The sequence below is a fragment of the Capra hircus genome, chromosome 17 (genome assembly GCF_001704415.2).
Source record: "Capra hircus breed San Clemente chromosome 17, ASM170441v1, whole genome shotgun sequence".
Taxonomy (NCBI): domain Eukaryota; kingdom Metazoa; phylum Chordata; class Mammalia; order Artiodactyla; family Bovidae; genus Capra; species Capra hircus.
Genome location: NC_030824.1, coordinates 8792817 through 8819541, shown reverse-complemented (window position 1 = coordinate 8819541; position 26725 = coordinate 8792817). Strand labels below are relative to the sequence as shown.

Genomic DNA, 26725 nt, shown 5'->3' with positions numbered 1-26725 from the left:
GCACTCAGTACCCTTCCAGTAATTGTTCATGATGGACGTATGTAAGTGTGAAGAGCATGACCTTTTCTTCCATCAGGCCCAGGTTAGGCCAGGCATCCCCCTTGGCACTGTCAGAACACCCTCTTCCTGTTAAGTCCCTGTGTTTAATCCCTCTCTCCCTGCATGGACCCAGGTGCTGTGAGAACAGGGACAGAGGTTTCAGCTGACCTCATGCCTAGGAGACTGCCAAGGTGGAAGAACAGGGGGCGGAGGGTGGCGTGAGCTCAAAACTTTGCCTTTTGTCACTCATTTGTCATGGGACAGTTGCTGCTGCAGCTCCTCATCAAAGCTAAAATACAGAATCATTTTATTGGCAGTGAACCTCATTTCACCTTGAAGCAACATGAACTGGAACATCTTGTTACTGTCAGCTGGTCGTAAAATTGTCATCTCAGTGAGATGTACCTATTTCAGCTATAGAATGATTAAGTTTTTGAATACATATATAAATATGTGTTGTCCTAAGTCACTTCACTTGTGTCTGACTCTTTGTGACCCTATGGACTGTAGCCTGCCAGGCTTCTCTGTCCATGGAATTCTCCAGGCAAGAATACTGGAGTGGGTTGCCTTCCTTCCTCCAGGGGAACTTCCCAACCCAGGGATTGAACCTGCGTCTCTTACGTCTCCTGCATTGGCAGATGGGTTCCTTACCACTAGCACCATGTGGGAAGCCCATATGTAAATATATATAATCTAAAAGGTTAAATACAAGTAAACCTAATAATCTTAAAGACACTTGTATTTCATTGTTTAAAACTTAGTAATATTGTTCTGCTTTCATTTTTCACGTCTTCTATTTATGACAGGTAAATGCTATTCTTTTTTATGTACTGCAATGTAAATAAAAGTCAATTTAAAGAAAAAATAAATAATCGTACAAGTATATGCATATATGACAAAAATTGTGAAGTGCTACTCAGAGAAATCAAATGAGTCTTTAGTGGAATAGGGGTTGCTTATCAAGACGTGGCTTAGCCTCAGTGAAATAAAGGCAGGGGTCAACCGGAGTTCCACCACTCCCGACACTGTCTGCAAAAGTTGCACAGGTGTGTTTCTCAAGAAAGGATCAAACCTTTCCCCCAGATTCTTAAAGGAGCTGTGACCCAGTCGTGATCACTCACAAACTACTACTGTGATTCAGTTCTTTTTGCTCCATTTTCATTGCTCACTAAGGAATGTTCAGATTCCTAATTTCCTAATAGTACTAATTACTAACTTTCCAGGTCCCCTGACTAAAGGCAGGCAATGTTCTGGATACAAGATTCAAAAAGTCTGAGAATACAGACCTCACTTTAAATGAGTAAATGGGCATCTGGTTTTCAAGTTAGTCTCTTATGAAACTGGGCCGGCAGGAATCTGTTTTGTTCTGACCAAGTCTTCGAACTTCCAACACTGAGAACCAGCCTCGAGTGTCAAGTGCACATTCCCCCGGTTTACCTCCCCGTCTCTCAGGGCAGGGGCTGGGGGTGCTGTTGAGGTGTCTGGACTCAGTGTGTCGCACAGGGCCCGCCACACGTGGGCAGGCCGGAGACACCCATTAATTACGTGCAGGATACAAAGGCCATTTGCCCCCAAGAGGGGAGGGGTGGTAGCTGTTTACAGCGTGACACACGCACAGAGGGGACAACATGTCTGTGTGACAGCATCTCCTTGGGTTGAGATGGAGAAAGAGTTACTTAGAAAGTGTCTTTATTGAGTTTTTAGTCCAGAATACAAAGCAAGGTGCTAGCTGTTGCCTCAATGATAGTACAGGGGTCAACAATGGCTTTTCCCTCCCCTGTTAAGGCAAGTTACAGAAAGAAGTGTGTCAGATGGACAGAAGGAAATATTTGAATCTTTGGAAAGTCACTCTGAAAGCCAGTAGCAGTACTGCAGTGTAAAAGGCTTTCCATATATGCTTTGCCCCACACTCAGCCTATGTATTGGAAGGAACTTTCTTGATCCAAGAGATTGTTCTGGCAGAGTTTCTCTTTCGAGACCTTTAGCATGCAAGGGTCATTTTTCTTGGTCTTGTGGCTGATCTCCTCTGACCGTTCCGTTACTAGATGAGTAAGAAAGCCAGCGTGGTTTAGGAGTTCTTCTGAGGAACTCTGACCGTGACCTGTGAGAGGGATGCAGAGGAGCTGTTAAATCTGCGTGCTTCCCTGTGGACCACAGGCCCCCTCAGCTGGGTGCTGCCAGAGCGATAAGCAGAAGGGCTCTCCTGATTTTCCAACATCTTGACGACCAAACGGTCGATCCGAGCAACCTGCTAGGGCTGTGTTCTGCGTTAAGATCACACTCAGCCTCCCCTTGACCCAGTCTTTCTCCACTGGGGGTCTTTCCCTCTTCTCAGGCTCTACAGAACTCAGTGTATGACGAAGCCCAGCAAAGGACTATGCAAGCACAGTGGTGGTCAAGTCCCTACTTATTCTTCACAAGGCATAGCAGAGACTGGGTCTTTACCCTCGTTGGTAGCTTCCATGGCTTAAAACAAGAAAACTGCAGTCAACACTGGGGGAGCCCGGCACAGGAAGAGGGCGGAGAAGGCACCCATACTCACGGTCTTCACTTCGGTGTATGCCTGCAGCCCATATTCCCCCAGCTCCCGGCCACTCCCAGACAGCTTGTAGCCACCGAATGGCGACTGGGCCCCAAACACGTCATAGCAGTTGACCCTACAATTTAAGATGAGATTTCAGGAGTAACTCACTGGGGCAGGGATGAAGTATCGTGCCCCCTCAAACCTCCTGTATTGCTCTAAAATTTAACTTTAGAGCAAATTTTACTTTAGAAAAAGGGAGGTGGAGAACCCTACTAAAATCTAGCCATGCTGCTGCTGCTGCGGCTGCGTCACTTCAGTCGTGTCCAACTGTGTGCGACCCCATAGAGGGCAGCCCACCAGGCTCCCCTGTCCTTGGGATTCTCCAGGCAAGAACACTGGACTGGGTTGCCATTTCCTTCTCCAATGCATGAAAGTGAAAAGTGAAAGTGAAGTCGCTCAGTCGTGTCTGACTCTTCACGACCCCATGGACTACAGCCCACCAGGCTCCTCCACCCATGGGATTTTCCAGGCAAGAATACTGGAGTGGGGTGCCATTGCCTTCTCCAAAATCTAGCCATACAGGGGTTCAAAAGCAGGCCGTGTGAAACAAAGCCATAAGCTGTCTGGTCCTTCATGACATGGATGTCAATACCAGGGTGCACCAAACGCTACCTTCCCGTTTTAATGAGTTGTTTTTGCTAATTAGGTGCTGAACTTTTTGGGGTAATTTTTTTTTAACTATTAAATTTTGACTGAATTTAAAAACGTACCACATTAAAGGTGTACAATTCAGTGCTTTATAGCATAGTCACAATATTATATCCTCTCCATTTAATTCCAGAACATTTCTATCCCCCTAGAAAGAAACCCTATGCCCAGTCACCAGTTACTCCCCTGTTCCCTCCTCCTCCGGCCCCTAGCAGCCCCTAATCTACTTTCTGTCTGTATGGCTCGGTTCTGGATATTCCATATAAATGGAATCACACGACATGTGGCCTTCTGTGTCTGGCTTCTTTCATTTAGTATTACATTATCCACGTTGAAACAGGCATCAGCGCTTCATTCCTTTTTATGGCTGAACATCCCATCACGTGAATAAACCACAGTTTGTGTGTCCATTCATCAGCTGATGGGCATTTAGGCTGTTTCCACTTTTTGACTATTGCGAATAGTCTGAATATTCAGATACACTTTTTTGTGTGGATGTGTTTTTTTTTTTCCCCCTCCTGGGTATACACCCAGGAGTGGAATTACTGGGTCCTGGGATAACTCTATGTTGAACTGACTGGGGAACTTATGCCAGACTTGTCTGTAGTGGCTGCAGCATTTTACAGTACCACCAGCAGTGTGTGAGGGTTCCTGTCTCCACACCCTAACCAACACTTGGTATTTTCTGTTTCTTACATTACAGCTGGCCTAGAGGGTGTGACGTAGGTGCTAAGCTTTGAAAACTAGGGCGACACAGGTGTGGGCCCTCAGCGCTGGTTTCCTCACAGCTTGGTGAGGAGCCCAGTCACCCAGCTGCTTGTCCAAGAAGAGCGTCACAGACATACGCACCACAGGGAAGTTTAATCCCCTGGAGAAGGGCATGGGAAACCTCTGCCCGCTACCCCACACCCAGACCCAGGAGGCACTGAGCCTGGCACCCCAACTCCGGGATGTGAGCAGGGGATTACCAAAGACCCTGGCTTGGGCTCTCTGCCTGGGTTGTGAAGGGCTGCAGGAGGCCCTTACCACACAGTGCCGGCCTGGAGGGCCTGGGACAGGTAATTGGCCTTGTCCAAGTCCTTCGTGAAGACAGCTGCAGCCAGCCCGTACTTGGAATTGTTGGCTCTCCCAACGACTTCCTCCATGCTCTTGAACTTCAGAATCTGCATCACTGGCCCAAAGATCTGGGATGAGACAGCATGAAGGGTGGGTGTGGCAGACGCACACCCACATGTTAGCCAGCTCTCCCCAGCACTGAGCAGGTGGTTCCAGCAGCCCCCAGACACACTGAGGGTGCTGACAGCCCCCGAGGGAGATGGCAGCTCCCATACTCGCTGAAGCACGAGGGAAGGAAGCCAGCTGGTGGCCTTCTATTATGTGCTACGGGCCTTACATACAGTAGCTTATTTCTAAACAGTCCTGTGAGGTAGGGGTTTGCACTGACAAGTTACACGTAGATTTAGTTTCAAAGAACTTAAGTCAGTCATTCAGCCAGACACGCATCAGATACTGAAGAAACAGCTATGAAGAAGTTAACTAAGCACAAACAGGATCTCTGATCTCAAGATGTTCCAGGTTTATCTTACACCTTCCCTGTCTTATATCTAAGCCATTTCTTCCAGGAATCCTGCTTCCTTTTAAGTGGGCAACAGGATTTAGAAACCACAACATGGGAATCAGATGTGCTTCTTGTTGTTGCAGTGTGGCTGCTCTCAGCCCTGTCGGGAGAGCCCCAGGGAACGGATCCTGATGTGATCCAGTGACTGGCCTATGACCACAACACGTGCGGAGGGGGAGCCCAGAGGAGCTACCTGGCCCGAATGAGTGGTGGGAGGCGGGAGGTCAGGAAAGGCCCCGAGAGGTGATAATCAAGCTAGGACACCACAGAAGCAGAAACTGGCCAAGCCAGAGTCGGGGGGAGGAGCAGGGAGGAGGAAAATGGAGTTCCAGGCACCAGCGCCCATTCTTTTTGGCACCCATTCTTAAAAAATCTATTCGCCACTAAAAGGAAGCAGGACTTTGTGAAGAAACGGCTGATGCCAGGACTGGGTAGACAGTGTCAAGAGGGAAGTGAGAAGACTGCCAGGAGCCCATATCATAGCTAGAGCAAGAGATGGGGCATCATGCACCTAGGGCACTAGCAAAGCAAAGGAGCCCCTGCCCTCCTTAGAAAATGAATATTTTCCCTTTCCGTTGAGAATGAAAAAAAAAAAGATCAAAGTAGTCATGATGGCGAAAAGAGGCAGAACTTTGTTGTATTTTCCTATCCTGATTTTTGCTCTTTTTTTGAGTTATCAATGGAAGAGGATGGCAGTGTAATATTTTCCCTGTGTAAGGCCACTAAAGGGCTTCATCCTCCCAGGGGAGGTGGAGTGAGTCTGGACTCCACTAGGGCAGAGTACAGGTACTGGATACCCCCGGCTCTCCAGTGTCTGTAGAGCACCTGGCACACAGTAGGCACTCAGAATGATTTGTGAAGCAAACAAATGAATGAGACAGTTGCTGCCCTACGTTCATAATCAGTACCAAGGAGGAGAAGATCAAGGGACTCTAGCCATGCGGGGAAGCCTGGCTTCTGACCTAGTCCAGAGTCCTGCCTACATGAAGGCCATGAGAAGTGCCGGGAAGAATCCTGCCTTGAGTCCCGCTCACAGGGACCAGAACACACGCAGGATCTGCAGGCTTGGCCAGGGAATTCAGAGACTGCCCCCAACCACTGGCCGCCACAAGAGGCTGAAGAGAAGCACAAGGTGAGCAGTGAGCTGCAAATGGTTGGTCTTAACGCACTGAGCCCAGATTTGACCCAAGGTCAGCAGATGGGTCATGGGTCAAGATGCTGGGCTGAACTGTCCACGTCTTCTCCTAAGAACATTCCCTTAAGTGCTGGACCCATACTGACCTCCTCCTTTGCGATGGTCATGCCATCTTGCACATCTCCAAACACGGTGGGCTGGATGAAGTAGCCACGGTCAGCAGCCGCCCCTCCACCACACAGCAGCTTCGCCCCCTCCTCCTTCCCAGATTTGATATAGCCAAGGACCTTCTTAAACTGCGTTTCATCCACCTGAGGGAGAAGGAGCCCAGAGTTATACGGATGCTACAGCCAGACATCTCCTAGCTCTAGTTGTAGAACCACACAGGCATGGAGACACCTGGGAAATGGGCCAGATCATGAATGCTCCACACACAGTCACTCCATCGTGTCCAACTCTGCAACGCCATGAATTGTAGCCCACAAGGCTCCTCTGTCCATGCGATTTTCCAGGCAAGAATACTGGAGTGGGTTGCATTGCCCTCCTCTAGGGGATCTTCCCGACCCAGGGATCAAACCCACATCTCATGGCTCCTGCATTGGCAGGTGGGTTCTTTACCATTAGCGCCACCTGGGAAGCCCAGATCATGAATGCTGCTGCTGCTGCTAAGTCGCTTCAGTCGTGCCTGATCTGTGCGACCCATAGACGGCAGCCCACCAGGCTCCCCCGTCCCTGGGATTCTCCAGGCAAGAACACTGGAGTGGGTTGCCATTTCCTTCTCCAATGCATGAAAGTGAAAAGTGAAAGTGAAGTTGCTTAGTCGTGTCCGACTCTTAGCGACCCCAAGGACTGCAGCCCACCAGGCTCCTCCATCCATGGGATTTTCCAGACAAGGGTACTGGAGAGGGTTGCCATTGCCCTCTCCGATATTAAGCCTACCATTTTTGTTTTTCAACTATGAGATTACTAAAAATTTTAACTAGTACGAAAATACATTGATGGTAAAGTATGTTACATACTCTGTAATATTCATATACTATTAGAAGAACTGATAAAACAGGTCAATTATACCTCAATTTAGAAAAGGACCGTAAGCTGGTACAGCTCTTTGGGCAAGTGTCTTAAAAATTAGGCAAAAAGTTAGATGTTCATCTCCTTTGACCCAGCTACTTAACTTCTAGGAATTTATGCTACGTGTGACAAAGGGACCTGAGCAAGGATAGTCACTGGGGAACATCTTATAAAAGCAAAAAGCAGAAACAATCCTAAGTATACATCAGTAGAGGAGCTGGTTAATATAATTATGGTATATCCATATATTGTATCATCAATAACAACAGATCAGTCAACTAACACAGAAAGATAGCCTAAGATATTTCTTAAAGGGGAGAAAGCTTGTAGAAGGAAATATATTCCAACTTTTGTTAAAACAAACATACCAAAATGTAATTCTGTATGTGAGTGTGGTTGGTTACCTATGGGAAATGGACATGGAGGGGAAAAGGGGAATCTTACTTTTTACTGTAAACTCTTTTTTATGAAGTTTTTAATACAAATCTGTATTACCTTAATAATTAAATAGCCACAAACCACAAAGAAAAGTGAGAGAAAAAGAGATGCTGTAATGGTAGATACATGTCTTGATTTATTTGTCGAAACCCACAGAATGTACATCACCAAGGGTGAACTCTAATGCAAGCTATGGACTTTAGTTAATAATACAACAAATATATCAAACGAAGGCAAGATGTTAAAACCAGGAGAAACCAGGGAGTGGAAAGGTTCGGGGTTTATGGGAACTCTGTACTTTCTGCTCATTTTTCTAAAAAAACAGAATCTGTTAAAAAAAAAAAAAAAAAAAAGGGCTGCCTGGGCTGGCCCCAGATTCTGGGGAGTGGACACCAGCAACACAGGTGCCCCCAGGACAGTGGAGCCCACAGAGAAGCCCCCGTGGGCCCTCGAAGTGGGCTCAGGGCTGCACACAAGGGGCCTGTGGGGGCAAGCACCCCTGATTCCTGACCCTATGGCTCCTCCTCCCTGGGAGGAGGTGGCCAGCACGGGGCCCTGTGGAGAGTGAGCCCAGGACAGGCTGGGTCTAAGGACAGTGCTGGGAAAAGGACCAGGATACGAGAGGAGGTGGTGGGGAGAGGTACTGCTGTGTTTCTTACTGTAATTATTATTGACTATTAATTAAAATGAATACATGTTCATGGTAAAAAAGAAAATTTTTTTTTAAATTTTCAATGAAACAGCTCAGAAGAGTATAAAGTGAAACGAAGTCCCTCTGCTACCCATCCATGGCCTTCTGCTCGCCTCCCAGAAGCAGCTGCAGCAACAGGTTTGCATGCATGCGTCTTTCTGGTCAAGGCATTTTTAAGATGGCCAAGGTCCAGGAAACACGTGTTCCCTTTCCCATAGACACTCCTCGTATTTATTATGTGTGTGTAACTTACAAAGGGTAAGTGTAAGTGTAACTTTCTACTGTTAGTTTCCACTTCATGGCCACTCTGGGAGTTAGGAAGGGTAGGCATTACAGGTGAGAGACTGGTGGCTCCGAGACAGCAGGTGGCTTTCCACGGGCACGCAGCTGGTGCCTGGCAGAGCTGAGCCTTGGAGTCGGGCCTGCCTGACTCAGGAGTCCAAGGCCCTTTCTGCTTCTCCGTGGCGGCTCTGGACACTTGAGACCTGAGTGTAACCACCGAGCTTACCTGCGGCCCCTGCTCAGTCCGGCTGTCAAAGGGGTTCCCAACCACACGAGACTTGGCCCGGGCAACACTCCGTTCCACAAACTCGGCGTAAATGTCCTCCTGCACAAAGGTCCGCGAGCCTGCACAGCAGCACTGGCCCTGGTTGAAGAACAGGGCGAAGTGGGCCTGCTCCACAGCCCAGTCCACTGGGGAGGCAGAAGGCAACCACGATCAGAGGAGAAGGAAAGGCCTGGCCCCTGTGGCGGCTGCTACCTGTTAACACTGCCAACAGCACTCATGCCCTCTGGGTGCCAGACCCCGTGTGGGAACAAGACAGGCCTGACCTCTCCCTTCTCCAAGCATGGAGACCAAGGGGCAGACAGACACGAAGAGCAGCGGTCCTAACCCGCTCCAGTCATGAAGCCAAGGGCGGCTGGAGGACAAGCCAGCTGCCCTGTGACCATCAGGGAAGACTCCCTCAAGGCAGACAAATCTAGGAGCATCTCAACAGGACCAGGAAAGAGGACGTGATGGAGGGAAAGTAGCCTGATCTGACAGACAGCAAGCTGCACAGCTCGGCCAGTCAGTAGCTCAGCCCGGCTGGATTACAGACAGCAGAGAGGAGAAAGGCGGGGGACAGGCCACGGCCACACAGGCCGGAGGGCCACGCTGAGGAGTCTCACTTTCATCCTGAGGCCCTGGGGGCAGAAACCAATCCAATGATGATAAGGATGGCAGAGCCAAGTGGGACCACAGGAGACACAGCTAGTGGCAGGTTGATATCAGACCTCTGCCTCCTCCCTCCCCCCTGCAAAAAAAAACCTTACTATCAGCATCTGACATGATGATATTGGGACTCTTTCCTCCTAGCTCCAGGGTCACTCTCTTCAGATTACTCTTCCCCGCAGCAACCTGGATTAGGTGGCCAACCTACAGGGAGGCATAAACAGGGACAAACTCTTAGTGGAGAAGAGAAGAGCCAAACGTTCTCATAGGCACGGAACAGAAGCCCCCACAGCTTGAGGGAACAGCTGGATTAGAAGAGACCTGGGGAATTTCACTACATCTGGCCACTCACTCACACAGCAGCCCCACCCTCTGGGCTCCCAGGGTGACAGCAACGTAATGACAACAAGCAGTCAGAGTCACTGCCGTGTGGCTGCCACCTCCTGAGCACCATCTACACACCAGACACGGAGCTAAGTGCTTTGTGAGCACTGAGGTCAACCCTCTAAACAACCTCAGAGGGAGGGCCGACTCTCCTCCTCCACTCAGAAATGTGGGAGTGGCAGCTCAGAGTGGTCAAGTCACTTGCCCACAGTAAACCTGGAACCAGAACTCACAGTGGGCAAACTGCGTCCAGCACCAGTTCAGACTTGCCATCCCGCCGCCTCCTCACAGTGATCTAAGTGGTATCCCCCGCACACAGCAAGGATGGGGTGCTTTTCACCTCCATATTCCAAAAGCCTGCCACAAAGACACCCCTGTGCTTATCTGTTGGGTGAACACACATTATCTCGGTCGGGAAACCATCCCCTCTGCCAGATTCCCAACACCCCCTTGAGGCGTTGATTTAGGTGGTGACTAACCCCAGAAAGAGTGGACCGTGTCACCTCAGCCACCATTCTGCCCTCCCGCAACCGCCATCTCTACGTATAGACTGAACGTTTGACGGTATCTTCATCTCAGGGGAATCATTTTGAAGATGCCCTTTATTATGCTGTTCAGTGTGCCTTCTCTAAAGTCATGGGATAAAGCCTTCCAAGAATTCAAGTTACCTCTTTAGAATGAATTTTGTCCCTGCTTCCAAGGTAATTATGTTTAAGGAATCCCCAGACATCTTACACATCTTTGCCTCTCCAGGGCCTGGCCCAGAGTGGCACTCACTCATTCATTCACTCACCAGGTACTTACTCTGGGTTAGACCTTTGTTGAATAAGCTTTATCTCACTCACGCCAACCCTGGGAGGTGGGCAGAGTTATTATCCCTATTTTACAGATGGGGAAATGGAGGCTTCAGGAGGCTGACTTGCCTAAGGTCACATGGCTAAGTAAGTGCTGCTGAAACACTTAGTTTGACTCCAGTCATCTCCGCCACTACACCACACCGACATCTCTACTGCATAGACACTACCATCCTCAGTCTAAACACGAATGAATGGAGCCCCCAAAGACATGCAGTGAATCACCCCAAGTCATAATGTCAAGGCTGGGATTTGAACTCATGTCTCCCGGAAGCCCACTCTCTTTAATCACCAGGACAGCACCAGTCAAAGAGTCTGACACAGCCCAGGTGCTTTGACCTTGGGCAGGCCGGCACCTCTGGGCTTTAGAAGTCTAGACAGCCTTGGCTTCTTTATCCCACATGGTATGTCAACCCACCCCCTGCCCCACAGCAGCTGGCGTGTCAACCATTCTACAGAGGGCTCCACCCTGATGGTCTCTGCTGGCACACCTGGGCCCCTCACACAAGCCACTCAAAGACAGTCCTGGGGCAGACCCCCATGCAGTGCCCAGAGGCTAATCTTATTATTATTTTTTGTTTTGATCGCTCCACTTTCAGGATCTTAGTTCCCTAACCAGGAACTGAACCCTGGGCCACAGCAGTGAAAGCGCCAGGTCCTAACCACTGGCCCACCAGGAAACTGCCCCCAGAGGCTGATCTTGAGCGCACCATCCTCTGAGGACAAGGGCGCTTGAGCCACAGGCACCACAAGCCTGAGGTGCTGGAGGCCTTACCTCGGTGGAGCCGGTGAATGCCACTTTGTCCACGTCCTCATGGGAGGCGATGGCAGCTCCGGCCGTGGGGCCAAATCCAGGAATAATATTGACCACACCCGGAGGAAAGCCAGCCTGTGAAAAAAACACCAGGGACATTGGAGTCATTGTCCTGCTCCACGGAGTCCAGACAGAGGAATACACATCCCTTCCCAGAGAGGCTGAGGCAGTCGGCCCAGCACCCAGGTAAGCAGTCTTACTGGGTGCTGCTCAGGAGTTCTAGATGGTACAGTGAGGAACCTGTTTTGTGGGATTCCCTGTGGCTGCTGCCCCTACCCCTATGGCACTCAGAACGATAATCTTCATAGGGCTTGTTGTTCAGTCACTCAGTCATGTGACTCTGTGAGCCCATGGACTGCAGTACACCAGGCTTCCCTGTCCTTCACCATCTCCTAGAGGTTGCCCAAATTCATGTCCATTGAGTCGGTGATGCTATGGAATCATTTCATCCTCTGCTGCCCTCTTCTCCTATCTGCCTTCAATCCTTCCCAGCGTTGGAGTCTTTTCCAATGAAAAGGGGTCTGGCAATGAAACCCAACATAGAAAAGAGGCGATAGGGGGGTCACCTAGGCTGAAGTGTGTTGAGCAGAAGTGAAGGGGGTCAGGCCCTGAGCTACAAATACCCGGCCCCACTAGGGTGCCCCTCATCCGAACTCCTATAGAACAAGCCTTTAAAAAGGCATTTAGAGGTCAAGACAGACACAGCCACGCACCTCCTTAATCAGGTTGGCCACATAGAGGGCAGTGAGTGGAGTCTGCTCAGCCACCTTCATCACAACCACGTTTCCCGTCGCCAAGGCTGGGCCCAGTTTCCAGGCTTGCATCAAGAGCGGGAAGTTCCACTGCAATCAACAACAGCCACTGCCAAAATCTCAGCCAAGAGCTACAGCAGCTGCAGAAAGTGGCAGCCAGAGAGCGGAGATTCTCTGAACCTCTCCTGTTTCCCTCAGAACTCCATTACAGACGAAGACAGACGAGCAGGCAGGTGGCCGGGGACAGCCAGTGACTCATGCTCACTGATGCTTTTACCATTGTGGCGGCACCACACTGCGTTCACGCCTCCCTCCCAGCCTCAGACAGCTACTCTCACTTCCACTTTTCAGATAAGGAAACCAGTTCCTAGGGGCATCAGTGACTTGCCCAAGGTCACAGAGTTCACACACGGCAGTACTGGTTGGTTTTGTTAAAACCCATGTTCTCAACCACTGCCCAGGCCACCATCCAACATCAACCCACAGACCTTTCCACCTTGGCAATGAACCTGCCCGAGACTGCTGCCTCCCACAGCGCTCCTGATAAACCTTCACGTGTTTGTTTTGAGTCTAAGACTCACTGGGATGATCTGCCCACACACTCCCACAGGTTCATGGCGGGTGTAGCTGAAGTAGTCCCCGTCGATGGGAATGGTTTTCCCGTGGTACTTGTCAGCCCAGCCAGCATAGTAACTTTAAAAAAGAAAAATAACAACTCAATCAGTGACTGTTGGGGACCCTGTAAACCCTGGCAGAAAGCAAAGGCTCAGACTGGTCCAGCTGGGTCTTTCTGATAATTGCCCTTGCTCTTGGCTTTATTTCCAAAGAGTTAGCTAACCACTAGGCTCTCAGTAATTCATTCTAGATAACTAACCTCGAAGCCTCACACTCACTTGGGGTGCTCGTAAAAAAGCACCAAATTCTAGGTACCCACTTCGGACTTATTCAGCTGACTCACTGGGGCCTATGCCCAGGAGTCAGTATTTTTAATAAACAGATATATTAAACTGTGACTGTCTTACCAGTGCAGCACCGTAGGTTATTATCTGAGAACCATGGCTCCACTCTAGTGGGAACGTGCACACCCATCTAACAGCTGGCACTTGTGTGCACAACACCGTACTACCACCGAGGGAGCAGTGGCCAGAGACAAATCAGTGACTGAGTTCCCATCCAGACACACGGGACACCAGTGGTGAAAAAGCACTGCAGGCTAGACGAGGCGAAGAGCCATGTGCGTACAGTACGTAATGATTTTCATTAAGCAGGAATGATTTTCGTTTGAGTAATGATTTTCGTTTAAGCAGGAAAACGAAAGACGGGGGAGAGATGCAACACGCAGGGTGAAAGAGCTTTCAGAAATGAACGTGTCTGCTGGAGTTAGTCCAAGACCAGAGCTGACCTGGGTGTGAACATGGGTGTGTGACCCTGGGGAAAGAAACAGCCAGGGAGTTATTTTGCCAGTCTGTACAAAGTAAGGTATTGCTGCTCCCTTCCTCTTAGGCCTATGTGGTGTGGGTCTGCATGCTTCAGGACAGGTGTTGAATCAGCAGAATAGTATACTGCTCAGACTCAGGAGGGCCTGGCGATTTGCATGGAGTTCACCCAGCCACTCCCTCTTGGGTGTTCTTGCAGAGCACTCTGGATCTTGGCACGCCTGTCATTTGGGGCTGGAAAATTCTTCACTGTGGGAGCTCTCCTGTACCCGCTAGGATTTTTAAAGCATCCCTGGCCTCTACGCACGAGATGCCAAGTAGCACCACTCCCTCCCAGTTGTGATAACCAAAAATGCCTCCAGACATTACCCACCGTCCCCTGGGAGACACAGCGGCCCTGGCTGAGAACCCCTGTCACAAGAGAGAACCACTATTTTCTCCAGCCCATATGTCTCCGACTCTGCTTCTTCCCCTCCACCCCTGTCCACATGGGCACAGGGCAGCAGCCATTATTGGTACAATGACCCGTCCACCCGAACCACAGCCGGTCAGACTAAATCAGGGCCGCTCCTCCAGGAATCTGGCACGAGGACTAAGGGGCTGAGGTCAGTCTGGCTGGAATCAAGCCCTGAGAAGAAAGCCCAGGAGTAGGCAACCAGGTTCCAGCATGCAGACAGGCCCTAAAGAGGCTGGGGTAGTCAATCAAGAGAAGAACGCAGCAAGGAGGCAGCCGTGAGAATCAATGGCCTTGGTGGTTTAAGACCCCTCACTCTCTGTAGCTGCCCAAGTTAGCCTGAAACCTCTTATTCCTCATCTTGTATTTCTCGGTTATTAAAATGTTTACAGTTAAACCCAAAGCTAGCAAGAGGAAGCAAATAATGGAGAACAGAGACAGATGAATTGAAAAACAGGAAAACAACAGAATCAACAAATTCAAAAGCTGGTTCTTCAAAACGGTCGCTAAACTGACAGGCCTTTAGCTGGATTACGGAAAAAGGGGAGGGATTTCTCTGGTGGCCCAGTGGCTAAGACTCCGCACGCCAAACGCAGGAGGCCCAGGTTTGTTCCCGGGTCAGGGAACTAGATCCCACATGCCACAACTAAGACGTAGCACAGCCCACTGAATAAATAACGTTTAAAAAGAGAAAAGAAGCACCAATAACTAAAATCAGAACTGGAAGTAGGGACATTATGATTATAAAAAACGAGATCTAAATGATTATGAGAGAATGTGATGTGCCACTATAGCCAAAAATCAGATAACTTCAAAGAAAGGGACAAATTTCAGCTAACCCATGAATTACCAAAACTGAAAGAGAAGACATGTAAGACTCAATTACAGTTTTGGTACGGAGGGACGGTTCCCCCTGAGATAGTCTCACTACGTTCCCCCAGCTCCGGTGATCCTTTCACAGCCCTCCAGCAACAGTCCCCACCCACTCACCCACCCCCACCCCACCCTCCCCCTCACTGGCACAGCCACAACAAAGAGCAGGAAGCCTGAGCCCATACCGCAGGCACTTGAGGACCATGTCCAAATCCACCAGGTAGGAGATGACATAGGGCTTGCCATTGTCCAGGGTCTCCAAGGCCTGAGTGGAAAAAAAAAAAACAAAACAAGATCAGCACAGACGGGTGGGCACAGGAATGAATCAGAGCAAATCAGGTGACGAGCAGCACTGAGGCTCAGCATGGTACGAGGAGGGCTGGTGGCCCCTTTGTGCTGAATTTTAAGGCACTTCTGGCCCTCTTCAATGGCAGGGAGCATAGGGATGGATGGGAGGAAGGAGGCACCAACTTCTCATTCAGTCATTTCATAAACATTTGTTTCAAGCTTCTGTTCTATGGCAGATTGATGTTAGGAATACAGAGATGATCACTGGGAGCTTATAGAACAAAAAGCCAGCAAATAAGGACACAAATCATTAGTCACAGTGTTAGGACCAGGCAGGGTCTAGTAGATCATGTTGAGGGAACAGGGCTTTATCCTAAGACCACGGGATGCCATGGAGGGCTTAAGAGCAGGGTACCATGGTATAATTTGTCTTCTGGAAGGTTCACTGTGGTTGCTATGTGCAGTATGGATTGGGAGAGGTGAGGGTATTGCCTCCTGGTTTCTTCTGCCTCTTGCAGCCAGGGAGGAGCCCCAGCACATAGCAGGCTGTCCATCTTCTGGGCTGTCTCCAGGAAGGCCTCCCCATCACAGCCCCCTCCCCACCCTCTCCTTTCTTAGACCCATCACATCAAAGGAAACACTCAAGAGGCTCCCAGGGTTGATACAGGGGCAAACCCCAAAGGTATCCCACCTACACCATTCTGGTCAGTTACTTGTCAGCAATGCAACCCCTTCCTGACTATCTGTGGGATCTCCATTCTCCGTGTAGGTTGAGAAGGGAAGAGGTTGAGAACTCACTGCCAGGTAGGTCCGGTCTCGCTCAATCAGATCAGCCAGGCGGTTCAGTAGCCGGCCCCTCTCGGACGCGTCCATGCGGCGCCAGGGCGAGCCCAGCTGGAATGCGGCCCGGGCTGCCTTCACTGCCCTGTCCACGTCTGCCTGGAAAACACCCACCCAGGCACCTCAGGCCTTCTCAGCAGTAACCTCCAAATACCTCCTGACCCACTGCCAAACGCATCCACAGAGGCTCCAGTCGATACCAGTGGAGACACTGCCCCAAGCAGTTCCTCCCAGCCTCGAAGAGCTCTGTCGACCAGGTTTAAGATGAGCAGCTTCTCAGGAGTCAGAGTGGGAATGAGGATGCTGATGGTTTCCCATTTCCGAATCCCCCAAAGAGTTATGTAGAGAGCAGCAACACAGGGATCAGCACTTAGAAACTGGCCATTTCTGCCCCCACTTCCTTCCCAAACAAGTCCAGTAAAATTAACCATTCCTTCTGAAATGACTGGCAGTCTACAACACATGCAGGTTTAACCAGCTTCTCCTTCCTGGGGAAGCATTAAAATCAACACAGCTAGCATTTTTCATAGAGGCAGATGTGTATCAAGAGGTGGGGAGCATGGTTGTAATTAATATTAAATACATTTACCATTAGACTATGAGTCAGAAAAGTATTCACACTTTCTTTTTGCAAAGGAAGCAAGGCTTTAAATGTGCATACAGAAGACTGTCTTAAAGCAGAGGACAGGAAGCATTCTTGAATCATTTGTTAAAACTTTTTCTGTTTTAAAAAACGAAGTGTTTTTTAACTGAATGTTTAATTTTTTAACTTTAATATTACTGTTTTTTTAATTATCATGGGTATATGTAAATCAAAAATATACCACAGACACCATAGCGAGATCTCAGAAGACCCAAATTGTGCTCAACAAGATTTCCAACCAGCTGTGCACTTCCCTTCTCTGACCTTCAGCTTCCAGGTCTGGGATGGAGAGACTGGATTAGACGTTCTCAAATTAAATTCCAAGTTGGCAGTTCTACAGCTGTATGAATTCTTGAACCAGGGTACAATCTAGACTTTTATCTACAAGGAAGAGTTTCTGTGGCTTCACTTACTCAAAAATCTTAATGGGCATTGTAGTTATAAAAGTAATACACGATAGTTTCAGCCACACGAAAACCAATGTTAAAGAGTGAAACTACCCTTGCCCATCCCCAACCTGCTCAGCCCTGCCCTGAGGTTAAGTCACCAGTTCTCACCTTGTCCCCTTCAGCCACGTGACAGATGACGTCCCCAGTGGATGGATTGACCGTGGGGAAGGTTTTCTTGCTAACGGCATCATGCCACTCATTGTTTATAAAGATCTGCAATGAAAAGGAAGAAAGTCTTGAGGAGCAGCTCTCAACCTGATACTGACCACCAGCAATGTTCAAAAAAAAAAAAGAAAAAAATCAGACAGAACAAATAGGAATTAACTTCAGAGGTATGTGGCCTAGAAGTTAAAAGCACAGGCCTTGGAGACAGTCCGAGCTGGAGCACCCACTCTGCTAAAAGTACTAAGGTAAAGCATTAGTCCCTTCAATGCCCTGGTTTCTTTGGCCCGAAAATGAAGACTACATACCTTCCTTATCAGTTATCTGCATCTACCACTGTGTGCTGCTGCTGCTAAGTCGCTTCAGTCGTGCCCAACTCTGTGTGACCCCATAGACAGCAGCCCACCAGGCTCTGCCATCCCTGGGATTCTCCAGGCAAGAACACTGGAGTGGGTTGCCATTTCCTTCTCCAATGCATGAAGGTGAAAAGTGAAAGTCAAGTCGCTCAGTCGTGCCTGACTCTTAGTGACCCCATGGACTGCAGCCCACCAGGCTCCTCCGTCCATGGGATTTTCCAGGCAAGAGTACTGGAGTGGGTACCACTGTGTGACATCAACTCAAAATCTGGTAGCTTAAAATGATTTATTACCATCTCTCACAGTTGGGTCCATTGATTGGGCTCAGCTGGGCAGGGCTTGGTCATGTGGTCGCAGAGCGAGGGCACCTGGGGCTGAAGATGCACGATGCCTGCTCACTCGTGTGTCTGTGGCCACACAGGTGCTTGGGCTTCCTGACTCTACGGCAGACTCAGGCTAGGCAGACCTCTCACATAACAGCTGGCTTCCCGGAGTGTTCAACACCACCAGGCCAAAGCTAGAAGGCTTCTTCCTTTTTTTTTTTTAAGTCTTCTCTGTTTAATTTACTGACCCTTATTTTCTGGCTGCGCAGGCTCTTCACTGTGGTGTGAGGGCTCTTCGCTGCGGCACATGGGCTTGTCTGGTTGGAGCACAGGTTCTCCAGTTAATGGCACACAGGCTTAGCTGTCTCATGGCATGTGGGATCTTAGTTTTCCCCAACCAGGGATCGAACCCACATGCCCTGCATCAGAAGGCAGATTCTTAACCACTGGGCCAACCAGGGAAGTCCCTGAAAGGCTGCCTAAGATCTAGCTTCAGAAGTCATACAGCCTTATTTCTGCTACCAAATTCCATCAGTCACGTTATGTCCTAGAAACCACCGTTCCTCTACCACACTACTGCCAGGGTCATTATGGGAACTGAGTTAGAATCTTCTTTTCACCCCTTCAGTACGTTATTTAGTGAACATCTGCAGCAGGGCGCTGTTCTAGGGCTGAGGACACAGAGTGGGATCCAAACTCAGGAAGGACCTTTCTTTCGTGGAGCTGGCATTCTGGTAGGCACAGAAAGTAAAGACAGAATCGAATATACAACGCAGCCTCAGACTGCAGTCTTAAGTGCAAAAGAAAAAAGCAAGATGCAGAGAGAGTACCGAAGTGGGGGAAGATAGAGAACTCTAGCTGGGATGGTCAAGGAGGGCTTCTCTGAAGAGCAGACATTTGACTTGAGCCCTGACTGATGAAAGGAGCCAACCGCAGGAAGAGGACGGGAAGGAGGAGCAGTGCAGGCCACAGGGACAGCAAGTGCAAAGGCCCTGGGGCAGAAGTAAGTCTGGTGTGTTAGAGAAAAAACAAAGGTGGCCGGAGTTACTGGTGAACAAGGAAGAGAGTGCTAGGAGATGGGGACAGAGAGGAGGGTGGGTCCTGTGAAGCAAGCTGTCCCCTGAGGGTGGGGAAATTGGTCTCAGGAAGCGGGCTGAGGTGTTTCAGTCCCTTTAACCAAGGCTGGGGCGAAGGTCACGGGTAGGGTGAAGTCAAGGCCATCGGTCCAAGGCCTCTCTGCCTTCCTTTCCCAGGGGCTCTCCTGGGCCCCAGCATCCTACGCAGCGGTGGGGTGGGCCTGGCCCTGGCTGAGGACCCAGGCAGTTGTCTACAGTCACTCAGCCAGGTTCTCTGGAAATGTATGTGGATTTCACTTCAGTTGGCTGATCCTCAATCTGAAGGGAAAAAAGACACCTCTGTTTCTTCCTACAGGAGGGCTGGGAAGTGAGCAACAGGTCGCTTCCAGTGGAGGGTACAGGTGTGGCAGAAAGAGTTCAGCCAGGTGGACCCAAGTTCAAGCTGGACTGGGCCACACCCTGCCTGCGTGCTCCCCTCTGAGAAATCAGCTTTACCTCCTGGTGAACTTGGAGGAGAGGGAGGCCCAGGGGGAGGAGCAGAGATAACATCCATGGAGGAAGGAGAAGGGCCTGGCACACAGTCTGTGACCACTCTGAGCATCTGTTCCCATCGCCACCTGACTGCAGGCTCAGGTTTCCAGCCTCACACCCACCGCTTCACGGACGCACTTGAAGCCAGAGATGAGTAGCTACAGAGAGAGGCAGGCCACAGCGGTGGGGTGAGACGGGCTGGCCTTGAGCTGTTCCCCTCTCTTGACTGAGATGTCAGCGCCTGGTCCCACGAGGATGTTCCCCCCTCACACCTATATGTCATGGAAATGGCTAATGACCGTTATTTAGCTACTTGTTATACGGCAGCCTCTGTATTGGAAGCTTTCCAAAACTGGATCATTCCCATTTAAACTTCATAGCAAACCTAGGTGAGTTTCATCCTCTCTACAGTGGGGGAATGGGGGTGGGGGACACTAAGGCACAGAGAGGCCAAGCCACCTGCTCAAGGTCACACAGCAGTGAAGGCAGAACCCAGATCTGAACTCAGGTCTTTAGAACTCTGAGACCTGTGCTCTTTGCCCAGTTCTTCTCAACTCCAGTCCAGAGCCCATGTCTGCCTTCCAGAAGGTCAGAACTCTTTTCTTAATCTCCACCTTTATGGTTTACTTACTGCCCTACTGCAAGTTTGATTCTGAGTTTTTATTATGGGTGCTGTAAAAAAGCACAGCCTGTAAGCCACACAGACATGGGTTGGAATCCTGGCTCTACCTCTCTCAAGCTGTAACCCTGGGCCAATCCCTTCACCTCCGGATGCTTCATCAGTCTCTGGAAATAATATATCTGGGGGCTTAAATGTGAGGGTGAAATTCCACAAGGGGTGTAAAGCTCCTGGGCCAGGACCCCACGCACACCGTGTCTCACCACCACAGTCCCTGCGTTCCTCCAGATCCCTGCATGGTAGCACGCAGAATTAGTCTATCCTGAGAAAGTCTCCATTGTTATTTCACAAACATCAGGAGGTATGAAGTGGACAACAGGCCAGTCTGGTGAAACTCCCCACGTCCTACACCATTCCTCCCTGGGCGAGGCCCACACTGTCCCCTAATCTTAGTCCAGGATCCTGGCAGGACCGCTCCCTGGCACTGGCCTGCCTCTCAGGGGCCTGAATTTGCTGAGTCACTCTCCATTGTTGAGTTTTCAACAGTCCATCCTCCCTTCTAACTAACAGGATAAGCTGGAGTTTGCAGGAACCTGGAATCTTCCATTCATAGAGTTCCCACTTCCCCTCTCCTAGAACCAGGCTTTAATGGTCTCCTCCTTGGGGAGGTGGGGCAATGGGGGGGCCAGGGTGAGAAGCGTTCCCAGACTGAGGCACTGCCAAAGTTCTGCTTCGAGTGAGGAGAGTCTCATAGCAACTTCTCTTGAATAAACACAAGAGCAGACTCCAGGCCAAACGCTTCCTGACCTCTTGAAACCCAAAGCCAAACTTACATAACATGTTAACCCAGTCACCCTGGGAGGCAGTCCTACCAGGCTCTCACTTTCCCCTTCTAGCCTCTAGAGCAGCAAGGACGGGTGCCTGCAGGAGGGGCCAGGGACAGGAGGAACCAGAAGGGCCCCGGAGCTGCAGGGTGAGCAGGAAGAGAGCAGAGGGTGCTCTGGGTTCCGCACCTGCTGCGTACCAGGACCTGCACTGCTGCTGGGGTTCTGAGGGGCATGGGACAGACACGGGGAGCATCCACTCTCAGTGGCGATCATGGACTTTTATTTTGTAAACTGCTTTTTTAATGAGTGAGTTTATCTTGGACATTATTCCACAGGCATATCTGTCTCACTATTTTAAGCAACACAGCAATCTTCAAAACTTAACAGACGGCAATTTGTTGAATCATGTCCTACAAATGCACTTTAGGACAAGTTTTCACTACAAGCAGACCTCAGAGAGATATTTTATTTTCAGTCCAGACCACTGCAATAAAGTACTGTAATAAAGGGAACCACATGAATCTTTAGGTTTCCCAGTGCATATGAAAGGTTTGTTTACACTATACCAGTCTTTTAAGGGTGCAATATCATATCTTTAAAAAAAAAAAAAACAATGCGCCTACTTTGAACTGAAAAAAACCTTATTGCTAAAAAGTGCCAGTCATCTTCCGTGCCTTCAGCAAGCCGTAATTTTTTTTGCTGCTGGAGGATTTGAGGTATGGTGAAAATTACCAACACATGGCAGAAAGACAGGAAGGGAGCAAACGCTGTTGGGAAAAAAACATTTGACAGACTTGCTCCATGCAGAGTTGCTACAAACCAATTTGTAAAAAAAGAACAAAAACACCACAGTATCTTCAAAGTGCAGTAAAGCACAGCGCAACTAAATGAGCTCTGCCTATACTCCTGACGGTGCTGCTGCAGCGAACATCCTCTGACTTGACGTGCATCTTTGCAAAGCTGGGGCAGGTTACTGTATAAAAATTAGAACTGCTGAGTTGCAGGATAACACGATCCTTGGCTTCCTCAGATGTCTTGTATTCCAGGTCCCCGCATATTAGGAAATGTGAACAGAAACTTGGGGGGAGGGGAGAAGCTGGGGCAGGGACAGTAGAGCTGAGAGCAAGGACTGCAGGACCCCGGAGAGGAGTCTTAACCAAAGTGAGGACACAGGGATAGTCCAGGGCAGCCTCCATCCCATGGCAATGGACAGTCATCATCTGCCCATGGTCTCCAAGAAAAGGTTAAATGCCCTTCAGTAGCTCCAATTTACAGACACAGGACACATTATAGAAAGACCTCATTTCCAAGCTCGGATGCATGAAAGAATTCGGGATCCATTACCTAGGAAATCTACATCCCTGAAATATGTTCTTTTCCCTAAAAGTAACCAAATGCTTGGCTTTCTATCCTGGATGGCTTCTGCCAGCATCTGATTTTTCAGTGGCAGTTGAGTACTTTCTGTCAAAGAGAAAACATATTATCTTTTGTATTGCAAGATCCTAAGGAGAAACATTCAGGATCTGAACCTTGGAATGCCACACGCATTCAGACTTTTCCATACAATCATCTAGATATCTCCTGGTTAGTTTGGGGTTAAGGCCAAGGGCCGTTCCCTGGCACCGCCCCCAAGCCCTCCTCCGTCTCCTCCACATCCCCCAGGGTCTTTGGTCTCACATTCCTGGATTTTCACCACTTTCAAGATGGAAGGGCTGACTCCACTGTGGACTGTTTGGCAGATAGGCAATTTCAATTTGTTGACATGTCTGTGGGCTTATGGTTGGGCAATCTCTATCTCACTGCAATCCCTTCTCTGGCCAATTTCAACACTCCCAATATGTCCCCACAATCTTGTTCACATTAACTCCACAATTCTTTGCAAAAAGGCCCTTCTGAGTAGAACTCTTAGGTTCCCAAGCCCTGCTACTAGAACACAAGATTGTAAACAGTTTCATAAATGTCAACCTTCAATATTTACTGAGCAGTAATTACATTCCAGGTGGCTCAGCGGTAAAGAATTTGCCTACCAGTGCAGGAGATGCAGGTTTGATCCCTGGGTTGGGAAGATCCCCTGGAGTAAGAAATGGCAACCTACCCCAGCATTCTTGCCTGGGAGATCCCACAGATTAGAGGAGCCTGGTGGACTACAATCCATGGGGTCGAAAAGAGTTGGACATGACTGAGTACACACACACAAATTATGTTCCAGTCTTGGTGTGGGAATATAAATGTGAACACAAACTTGGCTCCTCCTTTCCAATTTAAAACATTCAGTTCAACTATCTCGTAAATATTTACATCCTTGTTTGACAAGGCCTGGTCATGAGGCATCATGGCATGAGGGAGGTCTTGTGTGTTAAGAGCTAACAGAGCTAATCTTGAACCATGGTCTCACACAAATGTGAACTTGACCTCCCTGAGCCTCAGTTTCCTCATCTATGCGATATGGTTCCTACAGTTGTTAGGAGGATGAAACGTGAAAATGTAGGTTCAAGTTATCAGGCACAGCGCCTGACAGATCATAAGTAATCAATCAACATGGTTATTGGGTCACAGAATTCACATGTACGTCCACAACACACATGACTAGCCTCAACATTGTCCTAACCCAGTCACCTCTAACTCAGCCAGTTCCCACCATGCTCTGGGCATACTAAACAGCATTTCTGTTTATAATAGAAGCAGAAGAAAACCAAGGTGGGGCCAGTGAAATCCTCCGATTCCCTGGGTTGCCCAAATCTATTGTTTCTACAAAGTCTTGAAAATCCCCAACAAGCAGTAAAAGCAGTGCGATCAACATGGGGATATTTTACTTGACTCATTCAGCCTGCAGCCAACTCCAAACCACAGCCTAGCCCAACAGAGGTTTTGGTTCATTCCATAAGACTCTGCAAGGAAAACAAGGTAATTCAAAACTCCTATTCTATATATATCTCCTGTTGGCAGTGGTAATAGGAATCCATCCAGGACAAGTTGAGGCAAGAGGACCCCAAGAAAGTCGACCAAAGCACCCCACTGTACCTCTTCTAGTTAGGAAACAGAAGTGGGAGGAAAAAGATCCATTGCCTATGCCACCCTCTCTTCAAGGAGAGACCCAACAAACTTGAAATGCAGCATTCTGCACCCCCAGTCACCACCACCATGTCCTTGGATGAGAAAACCCAGCGCCTACAGAAGCAACTTCAAAGCCTAGGTCACAGCTCCTTGGGGGCAAGCTCCAGGATCCAGAAGAGTTCACTGAACATCAAGGAGTCAATAATCCCCAGGGAAATGTTGGAGCATATGATCTAGTTTGTACCTTGAGTCCCTGGTAAGAAACTTAAAATATTCAGGGATTATAAGAAGTCAACACTGAAAACCACCCAAGGAGCTTTAAAATGTGCCTGTACAGCAGAATGTCATCCTCATGTGAACTGCTTTGCAACCTTGGGGAATATTGGAATCTACTGATTTAGGAAGATAACCCAGATGCATTGTTCAATGAGACACAGTTTCAAAACAGCAAGCACAAAGATCTCATTTAAATAGGAAAAAAAAAAAAAACCACCTAGTGCAAGCTCACTTGCCCAATCCTCTTATATACACACGTGTGCACACGTGCCCACAAATTTACCAGTTAAAATTGTTCTTGGAGGGAGTGCGATGGAATACGCTGGAAGTTTTACTTCTGCATTTGTAAACAGTGAGCAACGGTTACTTTTATGATCTCAAAGAAATGTGATAAAAGCAGCTGCAGAAAGATTTCACTCAGCATTTCAAACTAACTCTAGAGAAAACTCTAGAGTCAGGACCTGTCCTATCTACCATGGCTATGCACGCACACATCTGGACCCTGCTTCCTCACCTCCATGTGAGCACAAAGGAGGAGGATCCTTAGAATCTGTGCCCACAAAAGCTTGGGGTGCTGCTGTCTTTCCGTTGATATTTCTGCCTGATGTGCAAGTCTTTCAAGCATGAACTCCTTCCTCCTTAAGCGGCCTGCTGAGGAAGCAGCAGCTGCTGCTTTTTTCGGCTTGTGTTATGCAAAGGACATCTTATTTTATCCTTTGTTTTTATTCCCTTGCTAATGACGATTTGTAACACACTTCAAGGGGCTTCCCTGGTGGCTCAGTGGTAAAGAATCCGCCTGCCAATGCAGGAGAAGAGGGTCCAATCCCTGGGTGGGGAAGATCTCCCAGAAAAGGAAATGGCAACCCACTCCAGTATTCTTGCCTGGAAAATCCCATGGACAGAGGAACCTGGCGGGGCTACAGTCCATGGGGTTGCAAGAGTCGGACACGACTTTGCAACTAAAGAACACCACCCTTTAAATCACACAGATGCGCCCTTACCCGCTGCCAGGGTGTAGATCTGCAGCGAAGCTCCGCACCAGACAATCAAGTCCCCTGTTGAAAGCAGCCAGCCAGAGGCTGGCTCCCCAGCATCTTAGGTCAGCAGTAACCCCTATATTCCCACCTAGAGTTGCAACAAAAATACCACAGAAGTTTCTGGTTATTGGCTTACTCTTGGGAGCCCAGATGTGAACCCCAGCCTGACCACTGATTTGAGTCTTTGGGTAACTCACTGCATCTCTTTGAAAACTCAGTTTTTTCATCTGTAAAATGGAGATAACCACAGTACCTGCCTCACTGGGCTGCTTAAGGATTAAATGGCCAATCAGGTAAATGCTTAGACTGGTGCGAAGGAGGTGCACAGAGAATAGGAGCTGTGACTCCTGCAAGTGCCCATGCGGTGCGTGAGCCCCTGTGCTCATTCTCCAGCCCCTCCCCAGGCTACAGAAGAAGGGGAAGCTCAGAGAAGGGCAGCAGCTACACTTGTTGTGAAAACAAAACAAACTTTCATAACCAGTCTCCTTGGTGAATTCTCCAGCACTTTACCCAAACTCAAAAGTCAAGAGAGAAAATGTGCCAAAGTCCTGGTTGACCAAGAAGTCAGCCACTGGGAATCGAGGTTATACTGGAAAATCCTTGCTTTGATCAAAGAAAGAAACTTTGGAAGGTGCAGACACCACCGCAGATGGCACTGAGATGGCGAGGGTCCCCGCCCTTTTCCAGTTCCCAGCAGTGGAAGCAGCCAGGACGTCAGGTGGCCATGGCCGTGGCCTTGGCCTCTGCATTGGGGAACTGGTGAACTTTTAGTTGAAAAGGACTCCTTTTTCCTGTTTTCCCATTTGGTCGAGGGCATGAGTCAAGAGATAAAAGATGACGAAAAAACAAAACGGCTCCTGCAAAGAGGGTCTTAAACGGACATGTTCTCTGGATGAGTGATGTCGGATGAAAGAGCAACTGTGAGCAAACCCGTGAGACCCAACGGGATAAGCTGAGGCCCGAAGAGATCCAGTCCCTTCCCACCCGGCAGAGAACAAAGCACGCGGGCGGCCTCACCTGGTTGTAGAAGACCTCAGGCTGCTGGTTGGGGGTCGGCACGGCCTGGGTGGCGGCGGACAGCAGGCGGCGGCCCTGGCGGGGTCCGAGGCGGGCCGCGGCAAGCGCAACGGCGCGCAACATGCCGAGGCTGGAGCTGGGACGCGGGGACTCGAGAGGCCGGCTGGAGGCTGACTGCCTGCGGGGCGCGTCTCCGCGCGGGGCTACCTCTCCCCGCCCCCTG

The 26725-nt window shown here is 49.3% G+C and overlaps 1 protein-coding gene across 1 annotated transcript; it reads right to left on the bottom strand.

Moving 5' to 3' along the window:
• ALDH2 (aldehyde dehydrogenase 2 family (mitochondrial)) lies at positions 1712–26725 on the bottom strand. The gene is made up of 13 exons (XM_005691559.3): positions 26503–26725; positions 17333–17437; positions 16091–16231; positions 15190–15269; positions 12823–12934; positions 12203–12331; positions 11451–11564; positions 9539–9641; positions 8733–8917; positions 6171–6335; positions 4298–4455; positions 2582–2696; positions 1712–2140 (listed from the first exon to the last, which is right to left on the bottom strand). Exons 1-13 carry the CDS (start codon positions 26623–26625, stop codon positions 2108–2110), a joined length of 1563 nt encoding a protein of 520 aa, XP_005691616.2. The 5' UTR covers positions 26626–26725; the 3' UTR covers positions 1712–2107.

Excerpts from the sequence above, each read along its gene's own strand:
- ALDH2 (XM_005691559.3), bottom strand. The coding sequence starts at position 26,625 with ATGTTGCGCGCCGTTGCGCTTGCCGCGGCCCGCCTCGGACCCCGCCAG. Across the intron at positions 15,270-16,090 it reads GAGACCGGACCTACCTGGCA|GCCTTGGAGACCCTGGACAA; the intron begins GTGAGTTCTCAA and ends TTTTCCACTCAG. Across the intron at positions 6,336-8,732 it reads GGACTGAGCAGGGGCCGCAG|GTGGATGAAACGCAGTTTAA; the intron begins GTAAGCTCGGTG and ends CTTCTCCCTCAG.